General features: G+C 36.2%; 1 protein-coding gene across 1 annotated transcript in view; it reads left to right on the forward strand.

Annotated features, from left to right (window-relative positions):
- LOC135200946 (uncharacterized) overlaps positions 1-23,736 on the forward strand; it is a 98,347-nt gene that overhangs the window by 13,479 nt on the left and 61,132 nt on the right. The window contains exon 2 of the mRNA XM_064229721.1: positions 17,044-17,437. Within this exon, the coding sequence (XP_064085791.1) occupies positions 17,044-17,437 (394 nt within the window). The remainder of the gene's footprint in view (positions 1-17,043; positions 17,438-23,736) is intronic.

A 23,736-nucleotide genomic window follows, 5' to 3' on the forward strand; every position in this document is an offset into this window, starting at 1 on the left:
TCTCTCTCACACACACACACACTTTATAATAAAATCTGTTATATTCCATCCATGGTTGATAAGTCAAATTGTATCTATCTCTTACGTGTCTGGTAATCCCCCTTCTCTCTCTCTCTCTCTCTCTCTAATCTTCTCTCTCTCTCTCTATCTCTCTGTCTCTCTCTCTCTCTCTCTCACACACACCACCCAGCATTCCCCTCTCTGTTATCTTTCCCCTCATTTCCCTTATTACAAGTTTGGATGAAAGGCCCGGCCGTTGAGAGAGAGGCCTTATAAACTCCCTAAGGGAGACCAGCCTTCTCCTCCTTAACATTGTTTACGCACAAAGTCCTCGGGTTATATAATTCCCTGACGAGAGAAAAAAAAAGTAAAGTATATCTTAGTTTTACCAGACCACAGAGCTTGATTAACAGCTCTCCTAAGTCTGCTGGCCCGAAGGAGTATAGATTTTTATTTATGTGGACTATAACCAATTGGTTATTCTTCACATCATATCGAGAAATGAATTTCTAATCACCGGCAATAAATTCCTCCGGTTCCGCATTGGCGGCAGCGGGGAGCGAACTCGGGCTGCCCAATTGATAGCACGTAACCTGCTCATCCAGTGAGGAACATCGAGAGGAAGGAGGTTATTAGTCAGTATTTCTCGTTGAACTGTTGGTTTTCCTTTGCCCTGACGTCCTGAAGGTATCGGTGACCTCAGGTTGCTGTGGTATTGGGCGAGGTGTTGTTTACCTTTTTGAGCTGGGGGCATCGTTGTGACCTTAGGTTACTGTAGGTATTGGTTGAGGTTTTGTTATTCTTTTAAGCAAGTTAGGTCATCATTGTTACCGCAGGTTACTGTGGTCTGGGCGAGGTTTTGTTTACCTTTCTGAGCAAGAGTTAGGCAATCATTGTGACCTCAGGTTACTGTAGCATTGGCCAACGGTTTGGGCATCCTTAATTTTGACCTCTTGAGGGCATTGTCTGACCTCAGGTTATTGTAGTGTTGGTCAAGCTTTTGTCATCCTTTTAAACGAGAGGTAGGCCATCATTGGTGACCTCAGGTTACTGTGGTACTGTGGGCAAGACTTTGTTGTGCTTTAGTAAGAAATATGACTTTTGGGCATCCTTAGCTTTGACATCTTGAGGGCATTGTTGACCTCAGGTTATTGTAGTATTGGTCAAGCTTTTGTCATCCTTTAGCTAGACTGAGATATGACTCAAGGTTCCTTTGCTGTGATGTCTTTAGGGCATTTGTGACCTCATGTTACTGTGGTATTGAGCAAGGTACAGATCAAGAGAGCTGGTTTAAGCCCCTGAATTCTTCCCAACCAACAGAGAAAAAATCTATGCAACTCACAAGTGACATACGTTTTGAAGAAATATTGAATAACAATGAATTAGTTTTTCCAACTTAGTTAGTGTAGAATATTGCTTTAGCTAGTTGGTATATGTTGAGAGAGCTGGTGTAGCCCCCTGAAGTCTAACCAAACCCAACAGAAATGGAATCTAGACCACTAACAAGTGACGTCTGATTTTAAAGATTTTTGAACACTGAACAAATTGGTATTTGCATCCTATTTTAGTTTTAATGTTGCTTTGGTTAGTTGGTATAGGTTAGGAGAGCTGGTGTAGCCCCCTGAAGTCTAACCAAACCCAACAGAAATGGAATGTATACCACTAACAAGTGACGTCCGATTTTAAAGATTTTTTAACACTGAACAAATTGGTATTTGCATCCCATTTTAGTTCTTTCAACTGCTGGTTCCGCTTTGTATTGTTCGGTACCTCTTAGGTTAGGAAGCGGTGTAGGCCCCCTGGAAGGTCATAACCAAGCCCAACAGAGACGGAATCTAGACGCCTCAGAGGCGACGTCACGCCCTGAAAAATATATATTGCTATTTACCCAATTCCCGAGACTGCCTTTTATATCTTCCTGAACTCTCGTTTTCGGATAAAATTAACTTTGACGATCCGTGACAATTCAATAAAAGGAAATAAACCTTTCAGCTTTTGCCTCAATTTTCGCATCTGGAGGTACTCAAAGGCCCTCCCTCCTACCCTTCCTCCACCTGCCTCCCCACATCCCCCTCCCGGAAACTCCCCCACTCCCTCCCCCTGGCCGGAAACTTTTCAGGGTTCGAAATGGCCCCTTCTTCAATCGTTACCTGGGCGTATAATATAAACTCCTCGCGAGTTACAACCCTTTGCCAAATTTAACGGTGGGTCATTTTCACGTCATTATCGGCTCCTCATCTCTCTCTCTCTCTCTCTCTCTCTCTCTCATCTCTCTCTCTCTCTCTTTCTCTCTCTCTCTCTCTCTATTTTATAAAAACTGTTTTACGATCGAGTATAAAGATCCCGAATTTGTCTTCGAAAGCGATAGCGGGTCTTACGGCGTGAAGACATAAAGATCTAAATTGCCCGAGGCGTTGCTCTATTTAAGAGACTTTGAAGTTTAGATGGAGAATTATTAAGAGAATTTATTATTATTATTATTATCATTATTATTATTATCATTATTAGTCAGTTAAAGAACCCTAGTCATATGGAACAAGCCCACCACAGAGGCCATGGACTTGAAATTCAAGCTTCCAAAGAATATAATGGTGTTCATTAGGAATAAAGTATTATTATTATTATTATTATTTATTATTATTATTATATTATATTATTATTATTATGGAAGCTTCCGAAGAATATTAAGGTGTTCATTAGCAAGAAGTATAAGATGAGCTGAAAGGAAATACGGAAAGTGGTTCTCCTATATATGTGGTGTCCAGGTATAAAAGTATTATTGATTTAAGTGATTTTATTTAAGAAACTGGACGGTTTTTGCTTGTTACCAGAAATGCGGATTAGCAAGTTCAGAAGATAACTTTCCTGAAACTATTCAGATACAGAAATAAACAAGAGAGTTATAAAATATTATTGATTTTAATGACGTCCTTCCAAAACTGGAGGTTTTCGCAGATGAGCTAAAAAAGATTCTTCTCTCTCTCTCTCTCTCTCTCTCGCTCTACTCTCTCTCTCTCTTTACCAAGGATACGGAAAATAGAAAGAAAAAGATGAAGAGGAAGATGATCAATAAGAGTAGGAGAAAGCGAACGTAGGGAGAGAGAGAGAGAGAGAGAGAGAGAGAGAGAGAGAGAGGAGAGAGAGAGAAAGAGAGAGAGAGAGGAGAGAGAGAGAGAGAGAGGAGAGAGAGAAAGAGAAAGAGAGAGGGGAGAGAGAGAAAGAGAGAGAGAGAGAGGAGAGAGAAAGAGAAAGAGAGAGAGGAGAGAAAGATATATAAAGCTACTGGAGAGAGAGAGAGGTCTAAAAAGAGAGAGAAAGATAGAGTAAAGAGAGAGAGATGGGGAAAGAGAGAGAGAGACAGAGAAAGCTAGAGAAAAGCTACAGGAGAGAGGAGAGAGAAATAGAGAGAAAGAGAGAGAGAAGAGAGAGAGAGAGAGAGAGAGAGAGAGAGAGAAAGGTCTTAAGAGAGAGAGAGACAGAGATAGGTAGAGATGGAGAGAGAAACATAGAGAGAGTGAGAGAGAGAGCAAGAGAGGAGAGATAGAAAGAGAAAGGTATATATAGAGAGAGAGAGAGAGAGAGAGTGAGAGAGAGAGAGAGAGAGGGGGGGGGGGGGGGGGTTGTAAAGAACCATATAAATACACCAGACGCCACCATATATACTCGTTGTTATTGTAAGAGGCGAGGAGACCCTAGAAAGAGAGAGAGAGAGAGAGAGAGAGAGATTCAGAGGACCGGCCAACAGGTGTTTTAGCACATCATAAGGCGCGGTCTTTATCGCTTAGTTTCAGGTAAACCGCGTCTCAGTGAGAGAGTTAAATTGTTATTGTTTGTGTTTGTGTGTATGTATAGAAGGCTCGCGTGGGTAAACACGGTGTTGTGTTTCTGTGTGTAAGTGTTTATGTATATATATATATATATATATATATATATATATATATATATATATATATATATATATATTAATTTATCTATTCGTTCATTTATTTATTCATTCATTCATCTATTCCTATATTTATCCATTCCCCGAACCTGTAATTTTTTTAAAAAGCAGCGTCTGTCGCCGATCTAGCGGACAAACCCGCGGTCGAACAGAAGACGCCATAATAGATCTCACTTCCAGGTTTCTCTCTTGTTTACGTAGGCTCCCGTTTGAAAATAGAACGCGCCCATCGACAGATGACGTCACTCAGTCAGTCAGTCAGGTCCTCTCCTCCCAGCCCTCCCCCAGCCCCCAAACCCCCAGGCCCGTACCAGTCCGCGGCGCGGAGAGTAAACAGATTGGCTTATGCGATTATGTAAATCTCCAGTGAAAAAATAGAATTTTTGTCTTTTTTGGTCTGCTGGGCTTTGTTATGTGCGTGTTTGTGTGTGTGTGTGTTTTTTTTTTTTCTGTTCACCTTTGTGTGTGTGTTTATTTATTTATTTATTTATTTTGAGCGGGTTTTTTGGTCTGTTGGGCTTTGTGTGTGTGTATTTTTGTTGTTGTGTGGGCTGCGTGTTTGTGTGTGTGTGTGTGTGTTTTCTTTTTTTTTTTTTTTTGGTGTCTGTTCACCTTTGTTTGTGTTTATTTATTTATTTATTTATTTTGAGCGGGGTTTTTTGGTCTGTTGGGCTTTGTGTGTGTGTATTTTTTGTTGTTGTGTTGGGCTTTCTGTGTGTGTTTATTTATTTATTATTTTTTTCTTTTGAGCGGGAGCATACAGAAAAATGTTCTGGAATAACTGGTCATGCAATGAAATATAAAAAGGATAATTCTGTAATGATCTGCGTATAAATTAGCGTTTTTTTTTTAGAGGGGGGGGGAGGGTGTCAAGTCGTGGGTTATGCTTTTTTAGGGAGAGCAGAGGGAAAAGTAGCATTCGGAAGGACGAATAAAATTTTCTTTTTTTGCTTATTTTTTTAAAAATCTAATAATAAAAAAGATAAGGAATATGTTTTTATTGCGTAATATCATAGTAATCAGCGTAAAAAAGTTTTTTTTTTTTTTTTTGCCTGTTGGGTTATGTTTTTTAAGGGAAGAGGAGGGAAAAGTAGCATTCGGGAAGGACGAATAACGTTTTTTTTTTGCTTATTTTTTTGTAATCTAATAATAAAAAAGATAATGAATATGTTTTTATTGCGTAATATTATAATAATCAGCGTAAAAAAGTAGTTTTTTTATGCCTGTTGTTTATGGCTTTTTTTAGCAGATGGGAAATCTAGAATTCTGGAAGGGCGTATAACTGGTTGTTTTTTTTATGGTTTTTATAACGCAGGAAAAAGTTGTTATTGCGTAATATCGTAATAATCTGCGTAGAAAAGTAGTTTTTTGACAGTTGGGTTATGTTTTTTTTTTTTTTTTTTTTTTTTTTTTTTTTTTTTTTGTGAGAGAGTGGAATAATAGAATTCCGGAGCGGCAAATAAGTGATGTTTTCTTTGTGATATTATAAGTTGGGGAATAGGTTTATATTTATTATTATTATTTTTTTTTTGGCCAGCTGCGTTATCTTTTTTTCAGCAGTGGGAAAGAATAAAGTTCAAGAAGAACCCACAATTGGTGAGCTTTTTCTAATTTTTTTGTCATCTAGGTTTTTTCATGATCTGTAATGAGACGGGGAATAGGGGTCTTAATTGCGCAAAATTTTGAAAATCTGCGTGAAAAGTATTATTTTTTTTTTTTTTTTTGCCTGTTGGGTTTATGTTTTTTTTTTTTACAGAGAAAATAATAGGATTCAGGAAGGTGAGGTTTTATAGTTTTTTTTTTTTTTTGTTTTTTTTTGTTTTTTTTTTTTTTTTTTTGTCAGGGAATAGGTTCTTATAACGTAATTTTGAAATTACCTGCGTAAAAAAGTAAAAAGTAGTGTTTTTTGGGAGGGGGGGGGGGGTGGGGGGGGGCGTGGGGCTGGCGGGTCCTGTTGGGTAAGGTTTTTTTTTAGCAGTGGGGAAAAAACAGAATTCTAGAAAGACCCACAACTAGTGAGGTTTTGTTTTGTAACCTGTAACGAGACGTTAAAGGATTTTATTTAGTAATTTCGTAAAAAAGAAAAAAAAATCTCTGTTGAAAGCAGTAAATATGTTTACCAGTTGCAAACGCGTAATTTTGACAGAAAGATCAACCCTCTCTCTCTCTCTCTCTCTCTCTCTCTCCTCTCTCTCTCTCTGTCTCTCGTTTATTTATTTTGAGTCAGCGCAGTTTATTGTACCGACGCAATTTCATTGTTAAACAAAAACAATAACCGTCTACAACGTAAACAGAAGAGAATTCGCTGTGTTTTTGTTTCATTATAGCAGCATCCTCCCACCCGGGATGCCTCCTGTTTAACGTGGGCGATGAAAGACGGGGGATGGTTAAAATAAGAAGGAAAAGTGGAAAAATCATTAAAAGACGGATAGGGAAGGACGAAAGTGATTGCTAGGACAGTGAAAGTAAAGAAAAAAATTATGAATTTGATTTTGAGTATATACCAAATTCTTCAGGTCATATATATTGTTAGCAGGAATAAGGTTACAGGTATTAGATCATATATATATATATATATATATATATATATATATATATATATATATATATATATATATATATATTACTATAATGGACTCGTGAGATCGTGTTTCAAAGACACTCTCTCTCTCTCAATTTTATATATATATATATATATATATATATATATATATATATATATATATTATATAATGTATGTATGTATAGTATATATATATTATATATATAATGTATATATATATATGAATATATATATATATATATTTATATATATATATATTATACATTATATATATTATATATATATATATATATATATATATATATATATATATATATATATACATATATTACTATAATGGACGCGTGAGATCGTGTGTTTCAAACGACATCTCTCTCTCTCTCTCTCTCTCTCTCTCTCTCTCTCTCTCTCTCTTCCTGGAACTGTCAGTAGACGAGACTCCCTTCCCCCTACCGCCCCTCCCTCCCCTCCCCTCCCCTCCCCTCCCCTTCATCCTCCCCTCCCCTCCCCACCCCTCTCCCTCCCCCCTCCGCCCACCCTGTGTATGTCTGCGAGTGGATCAGATGCAGTCGAGGGCTCTACGCAATTCTTTGTTGCAAACTGGTGCTAATTGTGCGAAGTATCCATTACGCCGTTCTGTGTTGCCAAATTTTGGCCCCCGCTGTCGAGACCATTGGTCAAACTTACCAAATAATGGGAAGCAAACTCTCTCTCTACTCTCTCTCCCTCTCTCTCTCTGCTCTCTTCATCCTCTTCATCTCTCTAACTCTTCATGGAAACTGTCAAGTAGACTAGACTCCTTTCCCCACTCCTAAATACCCTCACATCCCCTTCACTCCCCTCTCCGATCCTATCCTTCTCCTCCCCGCCGCCCACCCTGTGTATGTCTGCGAGTGACTCAGATGCAGTCGAGTGCTCTACGCAATCTTGTTGCAAACTGGTGCTAATGCGAAAGTATCCATTAGGGCCTTTGGTTGGTTGCCAAATTTGGCCACCTGTCGCGCACCATCACTAAACACTCGAGAGAGGGCCGGTTGCAGGACTCTCCAAGGATTGGTATAGGATACGCTGGGAAATTTCTGCCCCTTTGTCATTTTTCTTTATAAATTTGATAAGATGGAGGAATTTTTTTCCTTTGCTGTTGCAGGCTTGCTGCAGGATTCTCTCAGGATTGGTATGGGATATGCTGGGAAATCCTGCTCTTTATCCTTTTTCAGATTTGATAAGAGGAAGGCTTTTTTTTTTCTTTATTAGTTATAGGATGGTCTACGATACGGTGTGAAATCCTACCCTATATATTTTTTTATAAATATCATCAAGGAAAAGGAATTTGTGTTCTCGTACCTGTAAAAGCAAGGGTGGTTGAAGGCAAGGGACTTAATAAGTAGCAAGAATAGGAATCGGAGGCCCCATTGTACCACTTTCTGATAAAACCTTCTCCCACTCAACCAATTTGAACGTACATAATTCTACTGCCCTAATGGATGGAATACTGCTAACCTGGTACATCACAGGCCAGTAGTTCAGATCGCCCCCTGAAAGAGTTGGGTTTGTGGTGGGGAGGGGGAGGGGGAAAGGGGATGGGGGGATGTCCACATTACGTCTAACCAGACAGAAACGGCTTTAACAGCGAGATCAGTATCATATTCTCTCGGGGAAAACACGGCACTTCAAAAGACCATCTTTAAGCTCTGAAAGATCCTGACGGGATCGTCCTCTCCAATTATAAGGACGACCTCTCTTGACCTGCGTGACCTTCCTTGACCTGACTGAAGATGAGTAGATGAATAGATGAATAGCCTTTTGCGGGGGCCTCCCGCAGGGTGAAATTTGTCCTCCGAGAGGTCCTCGACTTTGATAGGTAAATGACGCTATACGCCAGAGGTCCTCCTTGGGGTATAGTCGGCCCTCTGAGAGGTCCTCGTCTTTGATAGATAAATAACGCTACGCCAGAGGTCCTCCTTTGGGTAAAGTCGGCCCTCTGAGAGGTCTTCGTTTTGTTAGATAAATATCGCTACGCCAGAGGTCCTCCTTTGGGTATAGTCGGCCCTCTGAGAGGTCCTCGCTTTGTTAGATGAATTCCCTTCGTCAGAGGTTCTCCTGAGGGTGTAAAAAGGCCCTTCAGAGGTCCTCGTTTTTGGTAGATATATCGCTACGCCAGAGGTCCTCCTTTGGGTATAGTCGGCCCTCTGAGAGGTCCTCGCTTTGTTAGATGAATTCCCTTCGTCAGAGGTTCTCTTGAGGGTGTTAATCGGTCCTTTGGAGGTCCTTGTTTTTGGTAGATGAATTCCCTTCGTCAGAGGCCCTTCAGGGTTGGTAATCGGCCATTCTTAGAGGTCCCTCTTTTTTGTTGAGATGAACGTTTTGTTAGATGAACAACCTTCGTCACAGGTCGTCCTGAGGGTGTAATCGGCCTTTCAAAGGCCGTCGTTTTGGTAATCGGCTGCCTTCTGAAGTAGGGCACTTGAGCCACTGAAGAAGCAGCCAGCAGTATGTAGTAGCCGCTAATGATCGGGCATCGAAAATTGTTGTTTGTGATTCGGAGTGGATGGAAATTACGCCGGTGGTTAGACAGAAGAAGGCGTTTGAGTGGGATCTACTTTTCCTAAGCAAACAGCTTCTATTTTGAAGGTGCCTTCTTGATTGAGGGGGAATTGCTCTCTCTCTCTCTCTCTCTCTCTCTCTCTCTCTCTCTCTCTCTCTCTCTCTCTCTCTCTCTCTCTTTAAGTTCTAAGAAGTCACAGTTTGTCAGTAATTGAACAATTTTGTACATTTCATTATTGTATGTTGTAAATTTTGTTTTTTCTATTTAATTATACTTATCACTTGTAACAAGACTAGCATGTAAGAAATTTAGGGCGAATTTAGCATAACTCAGATGTTGCGGGCAATATGCTTTTGCTAGTCTAGCAATACGTCATATCCCCTTTTACCATGTATATATTTTTAACTTTGACATGTAGAATAATCATTGCAAAATGGAAATAAAGTTTTTTATTTGATTTGATTTAACTCTCTCTCCTTCAGCTGAGTGGATTTTATCCTTCCCGTTTATTCATTTTTACAGTTGAATTGAAATTATTTTTCCCTTTACCACGCACCCGAGGTTTTCCAGCGTCACTCTAGCCTGCCTAACATCTGTCAACGGCAATCGAAAGCTTTATTTTCTCAAACTTGCTTCAGTCAGTCAGGCGAGGGGAAAACTTAATCGGGGCTGAGGTAATGGGAACAACCTCTCTGCATTTTCCTCCGAATAAAGTAAAAAAAAGATATTTGCTTGAGTTATCATTAATGTGATGAAGAACATAAACATTTATTTGTTTTTATTTGTCATTTTTTTATCCTTTTTTTCCGAATGTAGAGATGCGCAGTTTGCTTGTTTGGTTTTAGAGAGAGAGAGAGAGAGAGAGAGAGAGAGAGAGAGAGAGAGAGAGAATTTGAACAGTACTAGAAATAGAACTGGAAAGAGAGAGAGAGCGAGAGAGAGAGAGAGAGAGAGAGAATTTGAATAGTAACTAGAAGTAGGATTTGGAGAGAGAGAAGAGAGAGAGAGAGAGAGAGAGAGAGAGAGATTTGAACAGTAACTAGAAATAAGAATTTGGAAAAAGAAAGGAGGAGAGAGAGAGAGAGAGAGAGAGAGAGAGAGAGAGAGAGAGAGAGAGTTGGAACAGTAACTAGTAGTAGGAATTTGGAAAAGAAAGGAGAGAGAGAGAGAGAGAGAGAGAGAGAGAGAGAGAGAGAGAGAGAGAGATATTTTTAACAGTAACTAGAAGCAGAAATTTGGAGAGAGAGAGAGAGAGAGAGACCTTACCTTACAGACCTTACATCTTGTTCGGGTTTGCCCCAGGTCCCTCAGTGTGAGGCAACCTCTAATGTCTACCAGAGAGTTGCTAGTACATCTTCCGGTATATTTTGCATCTTCCAATCTTGGATGGTCTGGGATGCAGTTTAGATATTTGTCGAGCTTATTCTTAAACACATCTACGCTCAACTCCTGATATATTCCTCAGATGAGCTGGGCAACGCATTGAATAGACGCCTGCATTATCGATGCTGGTGCGTAGTGGATTAATGTCCTGTGTGCTTTCCTTATTTTTCCTGGTAGTAGTTTTGGGCACTATTAATCTACCTCTGCTTGCTCTTTCTGATATTTTTAGTTCCATGATATTTCTGCTATTCCTTCTATCTGTTTCCATGCCTGAATTATCATGTAGCGTTCTCTTCTCCTTTCTAGACTATATAATTTTAAGAATTGTAGTCTTTCCCAGTAGTCTAGGTCCTTAACTTCTTCTATTCTAGCTGTAAAGGACCTTTGTACACTCTCTATTTGTGCAATATCCTTTTGATAGTGTGGGTACCATATCATATTGCAATATTCAAGTGGAACTACGAACATATGTTTTATAAAGCATAATCATGTGTTCAGCTTTTCTTGTTTTGAAGTGCCGTAACAACATTCCCATTTTTGCTTTACATTTTGCCAACAGAGTTGCTATTTGATCATTGCATAACATGTTCCTATTCATCATCACACCAAGGTCTTTAACTGCTTCCATTATTTGTGATGGTCTCATTATTGAGTCCCTTATATGCATATAGCTTTCTTTCTCTGTCTCCATAATTTATTTGATTCAAATTTATCAGAGTTAAATACCATCCTATTTACCTCTGCCCAATCATATACTTTGTTAAGGTCTCTTTGTAGAGCGTTCCTATCTTCATCACAAGTAATTTCTCTACTTATTCTTGTGTCATCTGCGAAACTACTCACTACCGAATCCTTAACATTATTGTCTATGTCTTCAATCATAATAACAAACAGTATTGCAGCTAACACCGTACCTTGCGGTACACCGATATTACCTTGGCTTCATCCGATTTCTCGTCGTTTGCAATAACTATCTGTTTTCTGTTGTGTAAAATTCTTTAACCATCTTCCTACTTTATCCACGATATTGTGTTTTCTAATTTTCTTCGCTATTATATTATGGTCTACTTTATCAAAAGCTTTTGCAAAGCTAAATAAAAACCACATCTGTTTCATTCCGCTTTTCATATTTTTGAATATGCTCACGGTGGGGACTAACAGTTGGGTTTGTGTACTTTTTCCGGGTACGAAACCATGTTGTCCTTTATTAACAAATTATTTTTTATTAAATGTTTCATAATATTTTCTTCATTACCCTTTCATACACTTTCATAATATGTGATGTTAGACTCACAGGCCTATAATTACTTGCCTCTAGTCTTGATCCACTTTTGAAAGTAGGGGTAATATATGCTAATTTTGTGCTCATCATAAATCTTGCCTGTATCTACACTTTGTCTTAATAATATTGCAAGTGGCTTTGCGATAGAATGAACTACTTTCTTTAACAAAATAGCAGGAATTCCATCAGGCCCTGCAGCAGCTCCATTTTTAATTTCATTAATAGCCTGCACAATATCAGCTTCATTAATATCTATGTCAGCTAAATATTCACTATTTTCATCCCTTACTTCTATATCATTATCTTCATTATCTATTCTAGGGGTGAATTCTCTCTTATATCGTTCTGCCAGTATGTTGCAAATTTCCTTTTTTTCATTCGTTAATCTCCCTTCAATTCTCAGAGGGCCTATTTCTATTCTTCTTTTATTCATCTTCTTCGCATATGAGTATAATAGTTTGGGGTTTTGCTTGATATTTAATAGGGTTTTTTTCTTCCAAGTCCCGTTTCATTTTCTTTTGATTGTATAATCTTTTGTTCTGCATTTTCTATCTTACTTTTAGTTCTATAACTTTCCATGCATTTTTTTCTTTTGCAAGACCTTTTTTCCACTTTCTGATTTTCTGGAACAAGATCCTTCTGCTCTTTGGTATGCATGAATGATGTTTACTTTTTCTTGTCTTCGTTATATATTTTTTCCACTATTTTCTCCAATATTTTATATAATATCTCCGTATTTACCCTTATGTCATCACTTACGAAAATAAGTTATCCCAATCTTTGTTTAATTCTTCATTAATTTCTGACCATTTTATATTTTTACTGTAGAAGTTGTATTTTCCATATCCTTCCCACTTTTTCATTTCTTGCTTATCTCTATTTTCACTTGCTTTGGAATGAACTGTTAATTCTATGACATTATGGTCTGAAATACTCGCATTATAAACTATTATTTCTTTAACATAATTCATCTCGTTCACAAATACTAGGTCTAAAGTATTTTCCTTTCTTGTTGGCAGGTGATTTATTTGTTGAATGTTGTATTCTAGTAGCATATCTAATAGCTTTTCAAATTGCCTCTTATCTTCTGCACTACTATTACTCTCTTTTTTATATGTATAAGTACAACCACAATCTCCTATTCGTTCTTTCCATTCTACGAAAGGAAAGTTGAAGTCACCAGATAGGAGAATAGTCCAGTCCTTGTGATTTCTACATATATCATCCAATTTTTCAATTATTAAGTCAAACTCTTTAGTATTAGGAGGTCTATATATTACTATGTTCATCAATTTTTCAGATTCAAATTCTACCGCTATTAGTTCACATTCTGAGTTACTATATTTTCTCATATATATTTCCTTGTTTTTTGTCTTTCCCATATATTGCGGTTTCCCCCTTGATTCCTATTTTTTCTATCTGATCTATAAGTTTGGAACCCTTTTATTTGATCATCATTCCCAGTCTCTTGGGAAATACCAGTTTCACTTATATTCATTATATCTATTTCTTTTCATTTTGGGTTAGTTCTTCTAAGTACTATTTTTCTTTTGAGTTACTCGTAACTAAACCCTGAGAGAGAGAGAGAGAGAGAGAGAGATATAACAGTAACTAGAAGCAGAAATTTGGGGGAGGGAGAGAGAGAGAGAGAGAGAGAGAGAGATGAGAAGAGAGAGAGAGAGAGAGGAGAAAACCAAACCCCTCTTCATGCAAAACCTCATCGAAATCCAGGACGGATATTCCTATAACAACAACAACAAAATAGAATCACAACACGCTCCAAAAACGTTGTTGCAAACGTTTGAGGGAACCGAAAATGAGTTACGTATTGTCGTGAATTATAAACAACCGAACGTTTTTTTTTCTTTTTCTTCTTCTTCTTCTTCTTAATCCTCTTGATTGCTTGCACATGCGCAGTTGACTTCGTAGTGAGAATGGCGGCTTCCAGGCGTCAGTCTGTCTTTCTTCTTTGCAAATTGATCTGGGAAGAGTTTTAATATGAAAAGGGTTTTTGAGACGTTTGTGCTTTGGTCTTGTCGTCTTTCTTTTTTGTGAGAGGTTTTCACATACGCTGCCGGTGTGTGTGTTTGTGAATGTGTGTATGTTATGATCATGTACACCTTCACGTACGGATGGGATTGTCTGTCTTGTATGGATTATGTGTAATATACGTAAGGGTTTGTGTATATGCGACAATATGCCTACACAAATGAGTATGAATATACGATTCAATAAATCTTGTATAATCTCATACACTATATATATATATATATATATATAAATATATATATATATATATATATATATATATATATATATATATATATGCTTAAAAAATCACAGTAGATGCACGTGACTTCATAAATAAGCGAATACCACGGGAAATGATAGACAGGAATCCAAGCGCTTTCGTCTTTATTCAGACATCGTCAAGGAGCTACTAAAGTACAATCGGAGAGGAAGGCCTCAGGTACAAACAAGATCAGGAATACCAGATGGTTAATTATCAAAAGGGTAAAAATTAAAAGGGATAATCCAGGATTATCGGATATCACACGGTCACAAACTAAACAGATTCTGACCCTAACCGAAATTACAAAGTATCTTTACAGTCCAAAACATGTAAAAACTGAATATATTAATTTTGTTGCTTATATTTATCTACAACTTTTTTCATTATGAAAGCATCAAGTTTAAATAAACCAAGACTTAAATTTAGAACATTTCTATTATTTGACTTGATAAAACAAGATTCAATGATATTCCTTTTAACTGTCATTACATGGGACTAAGGCTCTTGCTTGACTCCAGTTAATAGGATGGTCTAAATCTCTCATATGTACAAATAATGCATTCGATATTTGCCCAGTTCTCACAGAATATTGATGTTGCTTAAGACGCTGTGAAAGAGATTTGCCAGTCTGTCCGTAATTTTATCACACTTTTTGCAAGGAATTTCATATATGCAGCCTGGAAGATCTTAGGAGAATTTTTGATTACTAAACTCTGACATTAATATTACTGAAAACAACATTTATGTTAAAAAAGCTTTTAAAATTCTAGGAATATCTAAAAACCTTTCATCATAAGGTAATTTTAGAATGTTATGCTTACTAAATTCAAGTTTATCATTAGTTGAATAAAATGTTTTTCTAGCTCTTTTCCATGCCACATCTACAAAAGTCCTTGGGTATTTAAGTTTCAATGCAATATCATAAATAGTTTTAATTTCAGCGTCAATAAACTGCGGGCTACAGACACGTAAAGCCCTTAGGAACATCCAGAAAAAACAGAGAATTTAACATTTTTGATGGTGATTGGAGTAGTAATGAACATAAGGTTATGTATCAAAGATAGTAAATTTTGTTTCAATGGGGAATTTTTTGTACAAAAGTTTGGCATGGCCATGGGTAATCCCTTATCTCCTGTCCTTAGCAATATTTACATGGAATTTTTTTTGAGACACAAAACTCTTACCAAGAATTTTGCCCGAAAATGTTATTTGGTTTAGATACGTGGATGATATCTTCTGTATTTGGCCAGTTCACGAAAAACCTCCAGGAATTCCTTAATAATCTCAATAATTTAGTCCCTTCTATAAAATTTACTGTAGAGGAAGAAAGAAATTGTAATTTGAATTTTCTTGATGTAACTGTCCATAGAAATGATAGAAATTTCACCTTTTCAGTCTTTCGAAAATCAACTAATATTGCCTCTTTTGTTCATTACTACTCCAATCACCATCAAAATGTTAAATTCTCTGTTTTTTCTGGGATGTTCCTAAGGGCTTTACGTGTCTGTAGCCCGCAGTTTATTGACGCTGAAATTAAAACTATTTATGATATTGCATTGAAACTTAAATACCCAAGGACTTTGTAGATGTGGCATGGAAAAGAGCTAGAAAAACATTTTATTCAAACTAATGATAAACTTGAATTTAGTAAGCATAACATTCTAAAATTACCTTATGATGAAAGGTTTTTAGATATTCCTAGAATTTTAAAGCTTTTTAACATAAATGTTGTTTTCAGTAATATAATGTCAAGAGTTTAGTAATCATTCAAAATCTCCTAAAGATCTTCCAGGCTGCATATATGAAATTCCTTGCAAAAAGTGTGATAAAATCTATTACGGACAGACTGGCAAATCTCTTTCACAGCGTCTTAAGCAACATCAATATTCTGTGAGAACTGGGCAAATATCGAATGCATTATTTGTACATATAGAGATTTAGACCATCCTATTAACTGGAGTCAAGCAAGAGCCTTAGTCCCATGTAATGACACAGTTAAAAGGATATCATTGAATCTGTTTTATCAAGTCAAATAATAGAAATGTTCTAAATTTAAGGTCTTGGTTTATTTAAACTTGATGCTTTCATAATGAAAAAAGTTGTAGATAAATATAAGCAACAAAATTAATATATCAGTTTTTACATGTTTTGGACTGTAAAGATACTTTGTAATTTCGGTTAGGGTCAGAATCTGTTTAAGTTTGTGACCGTGTGATATCCGATAATCCTGGATTATCCCTTTTAATTTTTACCTTTTAATAATAATTTTTTCCAATAACCATGGTATTCCTGATCTTGTTTGTACCTGAGGCCTTCCTCTCCGATTGTACTTTAGTAGCTCCTTGACGATGTCTGAATAAAGACGAAAGCGCTTGGATTCCTGTCTATCATTTCCCGTGTATTCGCTTATTATATATATAATATATATATATATATATATATATATATTAATATATATATATATATATATATATATATATATTTGTGTGTTTTATGTTGTGTCAGGTTGTCTCATAGTTTCTGATTTTCAATGAACAAACAATCTGTCAAGTTGAATCCATCAATGCACGTCTTAATAACAATAATCTTACTATACTATAATGGGCGTTATGCCTGTCCGTCTGTCATTCAATCACGGCCAAACGGCTGGTCCGATGGGCATGAAACTTGGCAGGGTTATAGTGGGGAACCCTTAGATGGTTTATTAAGGGATTTCATCCTACCTCCCTCCCCCAACTCCGAAGGGAGTGAGGGTGAGGGGGGATCCCTGAAACGGAGCTGGTTCGGCCCGTGAAACGGGGCTGGTTATGCCCGTAGACTTAGTTACTTTATGAATTTATCATACATAATTTAAACATCAATGACATAATAGTTAAAAAACACTAGCGAGTCACTTATACGAAGTAGCAGATGAATATGCTTTTAGTAACGATTGGCACATTGCTAGTAATAATAATAATAATAATAATAATAATAATAATAATAATAATAATAATAATAATAATAATAATAATCGGCTTCTTCTCCCCAACAGCCTGTCTGTTAGCAGCCGGCAAGGGCCGAGAGGACTACTACGCCCCCCACCTCTCCTCCTGTGCCCCTTCTCACCCAAACCTGCAGAAGGAACGCATCCCCTCCCCCCACTCCCCCCTCCTGAAGGAACAGAAGGAGGAGCCCATGAGCATAGGCAGCAGTAGCAGCAGCAGCGGCAGCAGCAGCAGTAGCAGCGACAAGAATCACCAACACCAACAGCACCAACAGCAGCAGCAACAGCAGCAGCAGCTTCATCTTCACCAACAGCAGCAAGATAGTCAGAAGAAGCCAGTCCACTCGAAGCTGATCAGCGTCACGGCCAGCCTGGAGATGAAGGCCCTTTGGGACGAGTTCAACGAGCTGGGTACTGAGATGATCGTCACCAAGGCTGGCAGGTAGGGGAGGAAGATTTTTCTGTGGTCTTTGTTGGCTATCTTGGGGGTCGTGTAAGGTTCCATTTTTTTTTTCTTTTTTTTTTTTTTGAGGGGTGGGGGGGGGGGGCGGGGCTCAGTTTCCTTGTGAGGTCGGGATAGGTCGTCAGCGGGAACGAAGGCCCTCTGCTTTTGGGAAGTCGGTGTATAATATTGGTCCATAATTCGAAAAAAAAAAAAAAAAAAAGGCTTTGACTCACAAGTTGTCCTGGGCGATATTTAACTCACGTGTTTTTTTTTCTGGGGGTGGGGGAGGAGGAGGGCCGGGTGGGCGGGGGGGGGTGGGGGGGGGGGGGGGGGGAAGATTATACAACAGTATGAACATTTGATTGAAATCTGATTTAATTTTTCTGGTATTTTACCCTCAAGAATTTTCCTTTTTTTTCTTTTGGCTTTTTGTGATGTAAAAAAATCCCCTACATTTTTATAAGGGAGAAACATGTTTTAATATCGTACGTAATTAATGTTCATTTTCCCTTCAGTTTTTATTGTTAATGATTAATTTTTGATGACGAATAAAGAGGCACAATGTATCTGATTGATTAAGAAATAATTTTTATTATCATATGACGCTGAATCTTCGTCCTTCCGAAGCCTCACCGCAATTATATATAAACGGTATAAAATTATTTTATATGAAGCTTAGTAATTTCAGAAGCGAATCCGAAAATTGTTCTCAAATTAATATAAAATCTCTACTTTATAATTCAAGATTATGGAGATAGTATGTAAATCTGATTAATATATTTTTAAAATTAATTTACTTCAATGTAGTAAACAGTTGGGTCAATTATATATAACCTCACTTGTTGGCCAAGTCGGTAACTCACTGAAGTCCTGATTTCTCCTCTGTCCGCTGGTTCGAACCCACGAGAGGACGAAATTATTATCAACTAGAGATTTCCGTTTCGATTAGCATATGTGAAAATATATTAATTCTGAGGTAGAGTGAATTGGATATTAAAGGACATTTGTAGCTTAATGCGTGTATATGAATCACGGGTGATGCGATAATTATATATATATATATATATATATATATATATATATATATATATATATATATATATATATGTATGTATATCTGTAGAATCTACTGGTCATTTTTACGAGATGCCCATGTAATTGAAATAACCACAATGCCCTCTTAACTTCTCAAATTCTTTGCTCTCGTAGTGGTCAGGTCGGGCAAGGTGACCTCGTCGTGATTATGGTATCGCGGGTTCGTTTCCCGCTGCCGGACAGCCTGATTTCTTCATATTTCTTTGAAGTTGGATCTCAAGGCTTGTAGTGACAAGCGTATCCAAAAAAAGAAAAAAAAGAGCAAAGAATTTGAAAGTTAAGAGGGCATTGTGGCTATTAGAATTACACACACACACACACATGCACGTGCATGTATTTATATTTAAAAGTTTCATGTATTTTTTAAGATCTTTGATTTATATATATTTTTTTTTATTATGACCAAAACTGGGACTATCAGTTATTCAGCAGCTAAAGTGTAAACACAATTCACCTGAGCCCTCGAAGCTCCTTTAAGATCGACGAAAGGTAAATAAAAATCCGTCACTGAAGTTTCGCAAAAAAAATTATATCTTATAACTTATTATTAATGATGTTGGTCCGAACAACGAGTGGGTCTCATTCGAGGCTTCGAATACCTCGTCTACTACTTTCTCTCTCTCTATTCGTTGTCTCTCTCGAGCGAGTCTGGATTGAAAGAGATATCTCTCTCTCTCTCTCTCTCTCTCTCTCTCTCTCTTAAGGTGGAGATGATGTCTTCATAAGCCCCATCGTGACCGTTTAATTAATGATGGTGAGATCGATGACCAACAACGGGAAGGTCTCATTCGGAGCCGAGTGTATGTATATCCGAGACTCAGTTGATTGTATGCTTCGGGTTTCTGGTTCGAGATCTGTCTCTTGGCTTCTTTCGCACCTTGGGTGGTCGACCTGTGTCCTGTACGTGTATGTATATCTGTGTATATGTGTGTATGGACGTCTCTGGATGCAAGTCTTTGGATGACTGGATGTCTGCAGGATGCTTAGTAGGACGAGCGGTGAATGAATGATGTTCGAAGCTTCTGATTTCTCGTTCGAAATCTGACTGGTTCCGTTTACCTCGATGGATATCTTTGCTTGCCAGCTTGTATGTGCGTGTATGTGTGCGTGTGCTTGTATGTGCGTGCGTAAGTAAACGTATAGACACCTGGATGTAGTAAGTACATGGCTGTCTGGATGCCAGGTGGATGCTGATTAGGATGAGAAGTGAATGAGTGAGATTCGAAGCTTCGGACTTCTCGCTCGAATTCTGTTACAACTGGTTAGTCTGTTTGTGTGGGCGTTCATGTGTATGTACCTGCGTGTACGTGTGTATAACCGCCTGGATGCAAGTGCACGGATGTCTGGATGTCAGACGGATGCCAAATAACATCAAGGAATGAGCGGTTCATTCGTAAGCTCGACTACGAAGCTGTCAACCGCTGGAGTGTCCAAGCGCAAGATTTCGTCAGCGGTTAAGATGACAGGTTAAGCACGAGGACTTATATGAGTTTATTATCATAGAAAACCAATGCCTGTTGGCATAAGTAGGCGCTAATTATCGAGGGACTGAAGGTATGATTTGCGGCTGAATTTTCCTTGAAGAGAGAGAGCGAGAGAGAGAGAGAGAGAGAGAGAGAGAGAGAGAGAGAGAGAGAGAGAGATCCAAGGATGTTATTGACAGTCGAATATGTCCCTGCAAAAACATTAAAAAAAATTTTTTGAAGATGAAACTATTTTATTTCAAGATGTCATGATATATATTTTTATATATATATATATATATATATATATATATATATATATATATATATAATATATATATACTTTGTAATAATATTCTCAATAGATCGAAATTTCGACTCAAAGTGACGTTTCACATAATTTTTATAAATTAAGATTTAACTTTAAAAAAATAAAAATTTGTAATTAAAATTCCCCTAAAATAATATTGTTTCAAAGTTCTGTTTTACGTAGAGGGGTCAGTGGCCCCAGTGCACCACGCGGTGCCCACTGTAGGCGTGATTCAAGGTCCTGTTGCGGCGTACCGTAGGCCACTAGCTGCAGCCCCCTTCATTCCTTTCACTGTACCTCCGTTGGCATTCTCTTCCATCTTACCTTCCCTGATATTCTCAAGAAAAACTGCAGAAGGTTTTCCTTTTATTACACCTTGAAATACAAAAAAAAATTAAACTATCATTTCTCCTTCATCGCTGAATGACCTCAACATCATAGTAGGTCCCAGCGCTTGGCCTTTGGCCCAAATTTTATATTGCAACCAATTCCAAAACTGTAGTACATAGCGAGAACCTTAGCAGTGAGGTGAAGTTTAAGATAAAAGAACTTTGCTTTATTTTGATTGCTATACATTTGGATTTCTCTTTTGTATTTATATTCATCAGATATGATTTTATGTATGTATGTATATATTACCTATAGATATATATATCATTCGAGCTACAAATGTCCTTTTAATATCTAATTCGCTCTACCATCGGAATTGATATATTTTCATATATGTAATGAAGGGGAATTTTTTAGTTGATAATAATTTCGTCCCCTCATGGGATCGAACCACCGTCCAGTGGACGGGAGCGAAATCAGGAACGACCAGTGACGTTATCCAGTCGGCCAACAGGGGACGAAATTATTATCAACTAAAAATTCCCCTTCAGCACATATATGAAAATATATAAATTCCGAGGTAGAGCGAATTAGATACTAAAGGACATTTGTAGCTCGAATGATCTATATGAATCACGGTGATGTGATAATTATTTTATATATATATATATATATATATATATATATAGATATATATATATATATATATATATATATACATTGAGATATTCCTCATTTGAACTATCACATCACCATGATTCATATACATGCATTAGGCTACAAAGTCCTATAATATCCAATTAGCTCTACCTCGGAATTAATATTTTCAGATATGTTAACCGAAGGGGAATTTTTAGTTGATAATAATTCCTTCCTCTCGTGGATTTGAACCAGCGCACAGGGGATAAATCAGGACTTCAGTGACATTACCAACTCGGCCAACAAGTGAGGTAATGTCACTTAAGTCCTGATTTCTCCTCTGTCTGCTGCGCTGGTTCGAATCCACGAGAGGACGAAATTATTTTCAGCTAAAAAATTCCCCTTCGGTTAACATATATGAAAGTATATTAATTCCGATGGGAAGAGCGAATTGGATATATTAAAGGACATCTGTAGCTTAATTCATAATTCTATATATATATATATATATATATCATATATATATGTATATGTATAGATATATATATATATATTATTATATGTATATTATAAAAACATATATATATATATATTATATAGATATATATATATATATATATATATATATATATATATATATATATGTATATATTATATATATATATATATATATATATATATATATATATATATATATATATTATAAACACACAACTCATATATATTTATATATATATATATATATATATATATATATATATATATAATTATATATACATATATATATCATCTATCAAGGGCTCACATCCGCTTACTTGTCACACTTACGCATTCATATGTTCACCCCAAACAGGACGTTCACAAGAGTTCTGACATTATCACAAAACTGCCTTCGGAGGCGAAACGTGACGCAACAGAAAACAGTTGTCACTACTTCGAGAGGCTCGGTGAAAAAAAAAGAAAAAAAAAAAAAACAGGACGCTGATGAACGAGATGGCTCTGTCGTTGTGACTTCGTGCACGCGATCTTACCTTTGAAGGGCCTGATGATATTAGATATGTTTTGCCATTTTTTTTTTAGTAGATGTAGGTGTTAAAAGGACCGATGTGTCGTCCGTGGTATATAGTAAACTGATACAGTTTGGTCTGTGTGTGGATAGGTTATCTTTTGAACAGATGGCTGTTTTGATCTGGAATATGTTCGTAACAAATCATCCTGTTTACGTTTTCTGTATATATATATATATATATATATATATATATATATATATATATATATATATATATACATACACATATATATATATATATATATATATATATATATATATATATAAATACATTATACAGTATATATATATATATATATAATATATATATATATATACAATTTTATTCACTTATGCATTCATTTATTTATTTACTATTATATTTATTTATTTATGTATTTATTTATCCATTTACTTAATTATCTATTTATTTTCATGTCTCTCTAGGACTACACCATTAGCCATTGTTTACCGAGACAATACAGAGCTATTGGGAGTTAGTCTTCTCTCTCTCTCTCTCTCCTCTCTCTCTCTCTCTCTCTCTCTCTCTCTCTCTCTCTCCTCTTAATGATTGCCCCTTGTTTGAGTAAGCGAAGCTTAATGACCTTGATCCACCCTTAATGACCCTTTCGGGTCATTAGGTCTCCAAGTGTTCCTTCTGACGGTGATTTGTCTGTCTCTTTTGGGTATTAATATAATTTCGTTTCGTTTGGATGTTTATTATTATTATTATTATTATTATTATTATTATTATTATTATTATTATTATTATTATTATTATTATTATTATCATTATTATTATCATCATCATTATTATTATTATTTTATATTATTTTTTTATCATTAATTATTATCATTATCATTATTAATACTATTATTATTATTATTACTTATATTATTCTTATATATACTCATTATTTTTATTATTATTATTATTATTATTATTAATTATTATTGTAGATGAAGATAATGGATGGGAATTCATTTATTAATATTTCTCATTATTTTTATATTATATAATTTTATTATTATTATTAATTGTCGATGAGATGTGGATGAATTCATTTATTCATATTTTTCTACGTCTATTTATTTGTTTTATTTATGAATTGATTCATTTATCAATTTGTACATATTTATGTAATATTTGGTTTCCATAGGTGTAGTATTTTTTTCTAATTAATTAATTTATCTATTTTTTAAACAAATCGAAAATCTAAATTTTTAATTTATTTAATTTTTAAAAAATTAGTTAAATAAATAAACGATAAAAATAATAAACGATAAAAATAACTGAATATTCCTAAAGTATTTATATTCTTTGATTAAATAAATCAATTAATTAATAACTAAATAAAATTTTATGAAAACTAAATTATTTCTGTTTATAAATAAATAAATAACTAATTAA

This window comes from Macrobrachium nipponense, chromosome 27, assembly GCF_015104395.2.
Source record: "Macrobrachium nipponense isolate FS-2020 chromosome 27, ASM1510439v2, whole genome shotgun sequence".
In the NCBI taxonomy this organism is placed as follows: domain Eukaryota; kingdom Metazoa; phylum Arthropoda; class Malacostraca; order Decapoda; family Palaemonidae; genus Macrobrachium; species Macrobrachium nipponense.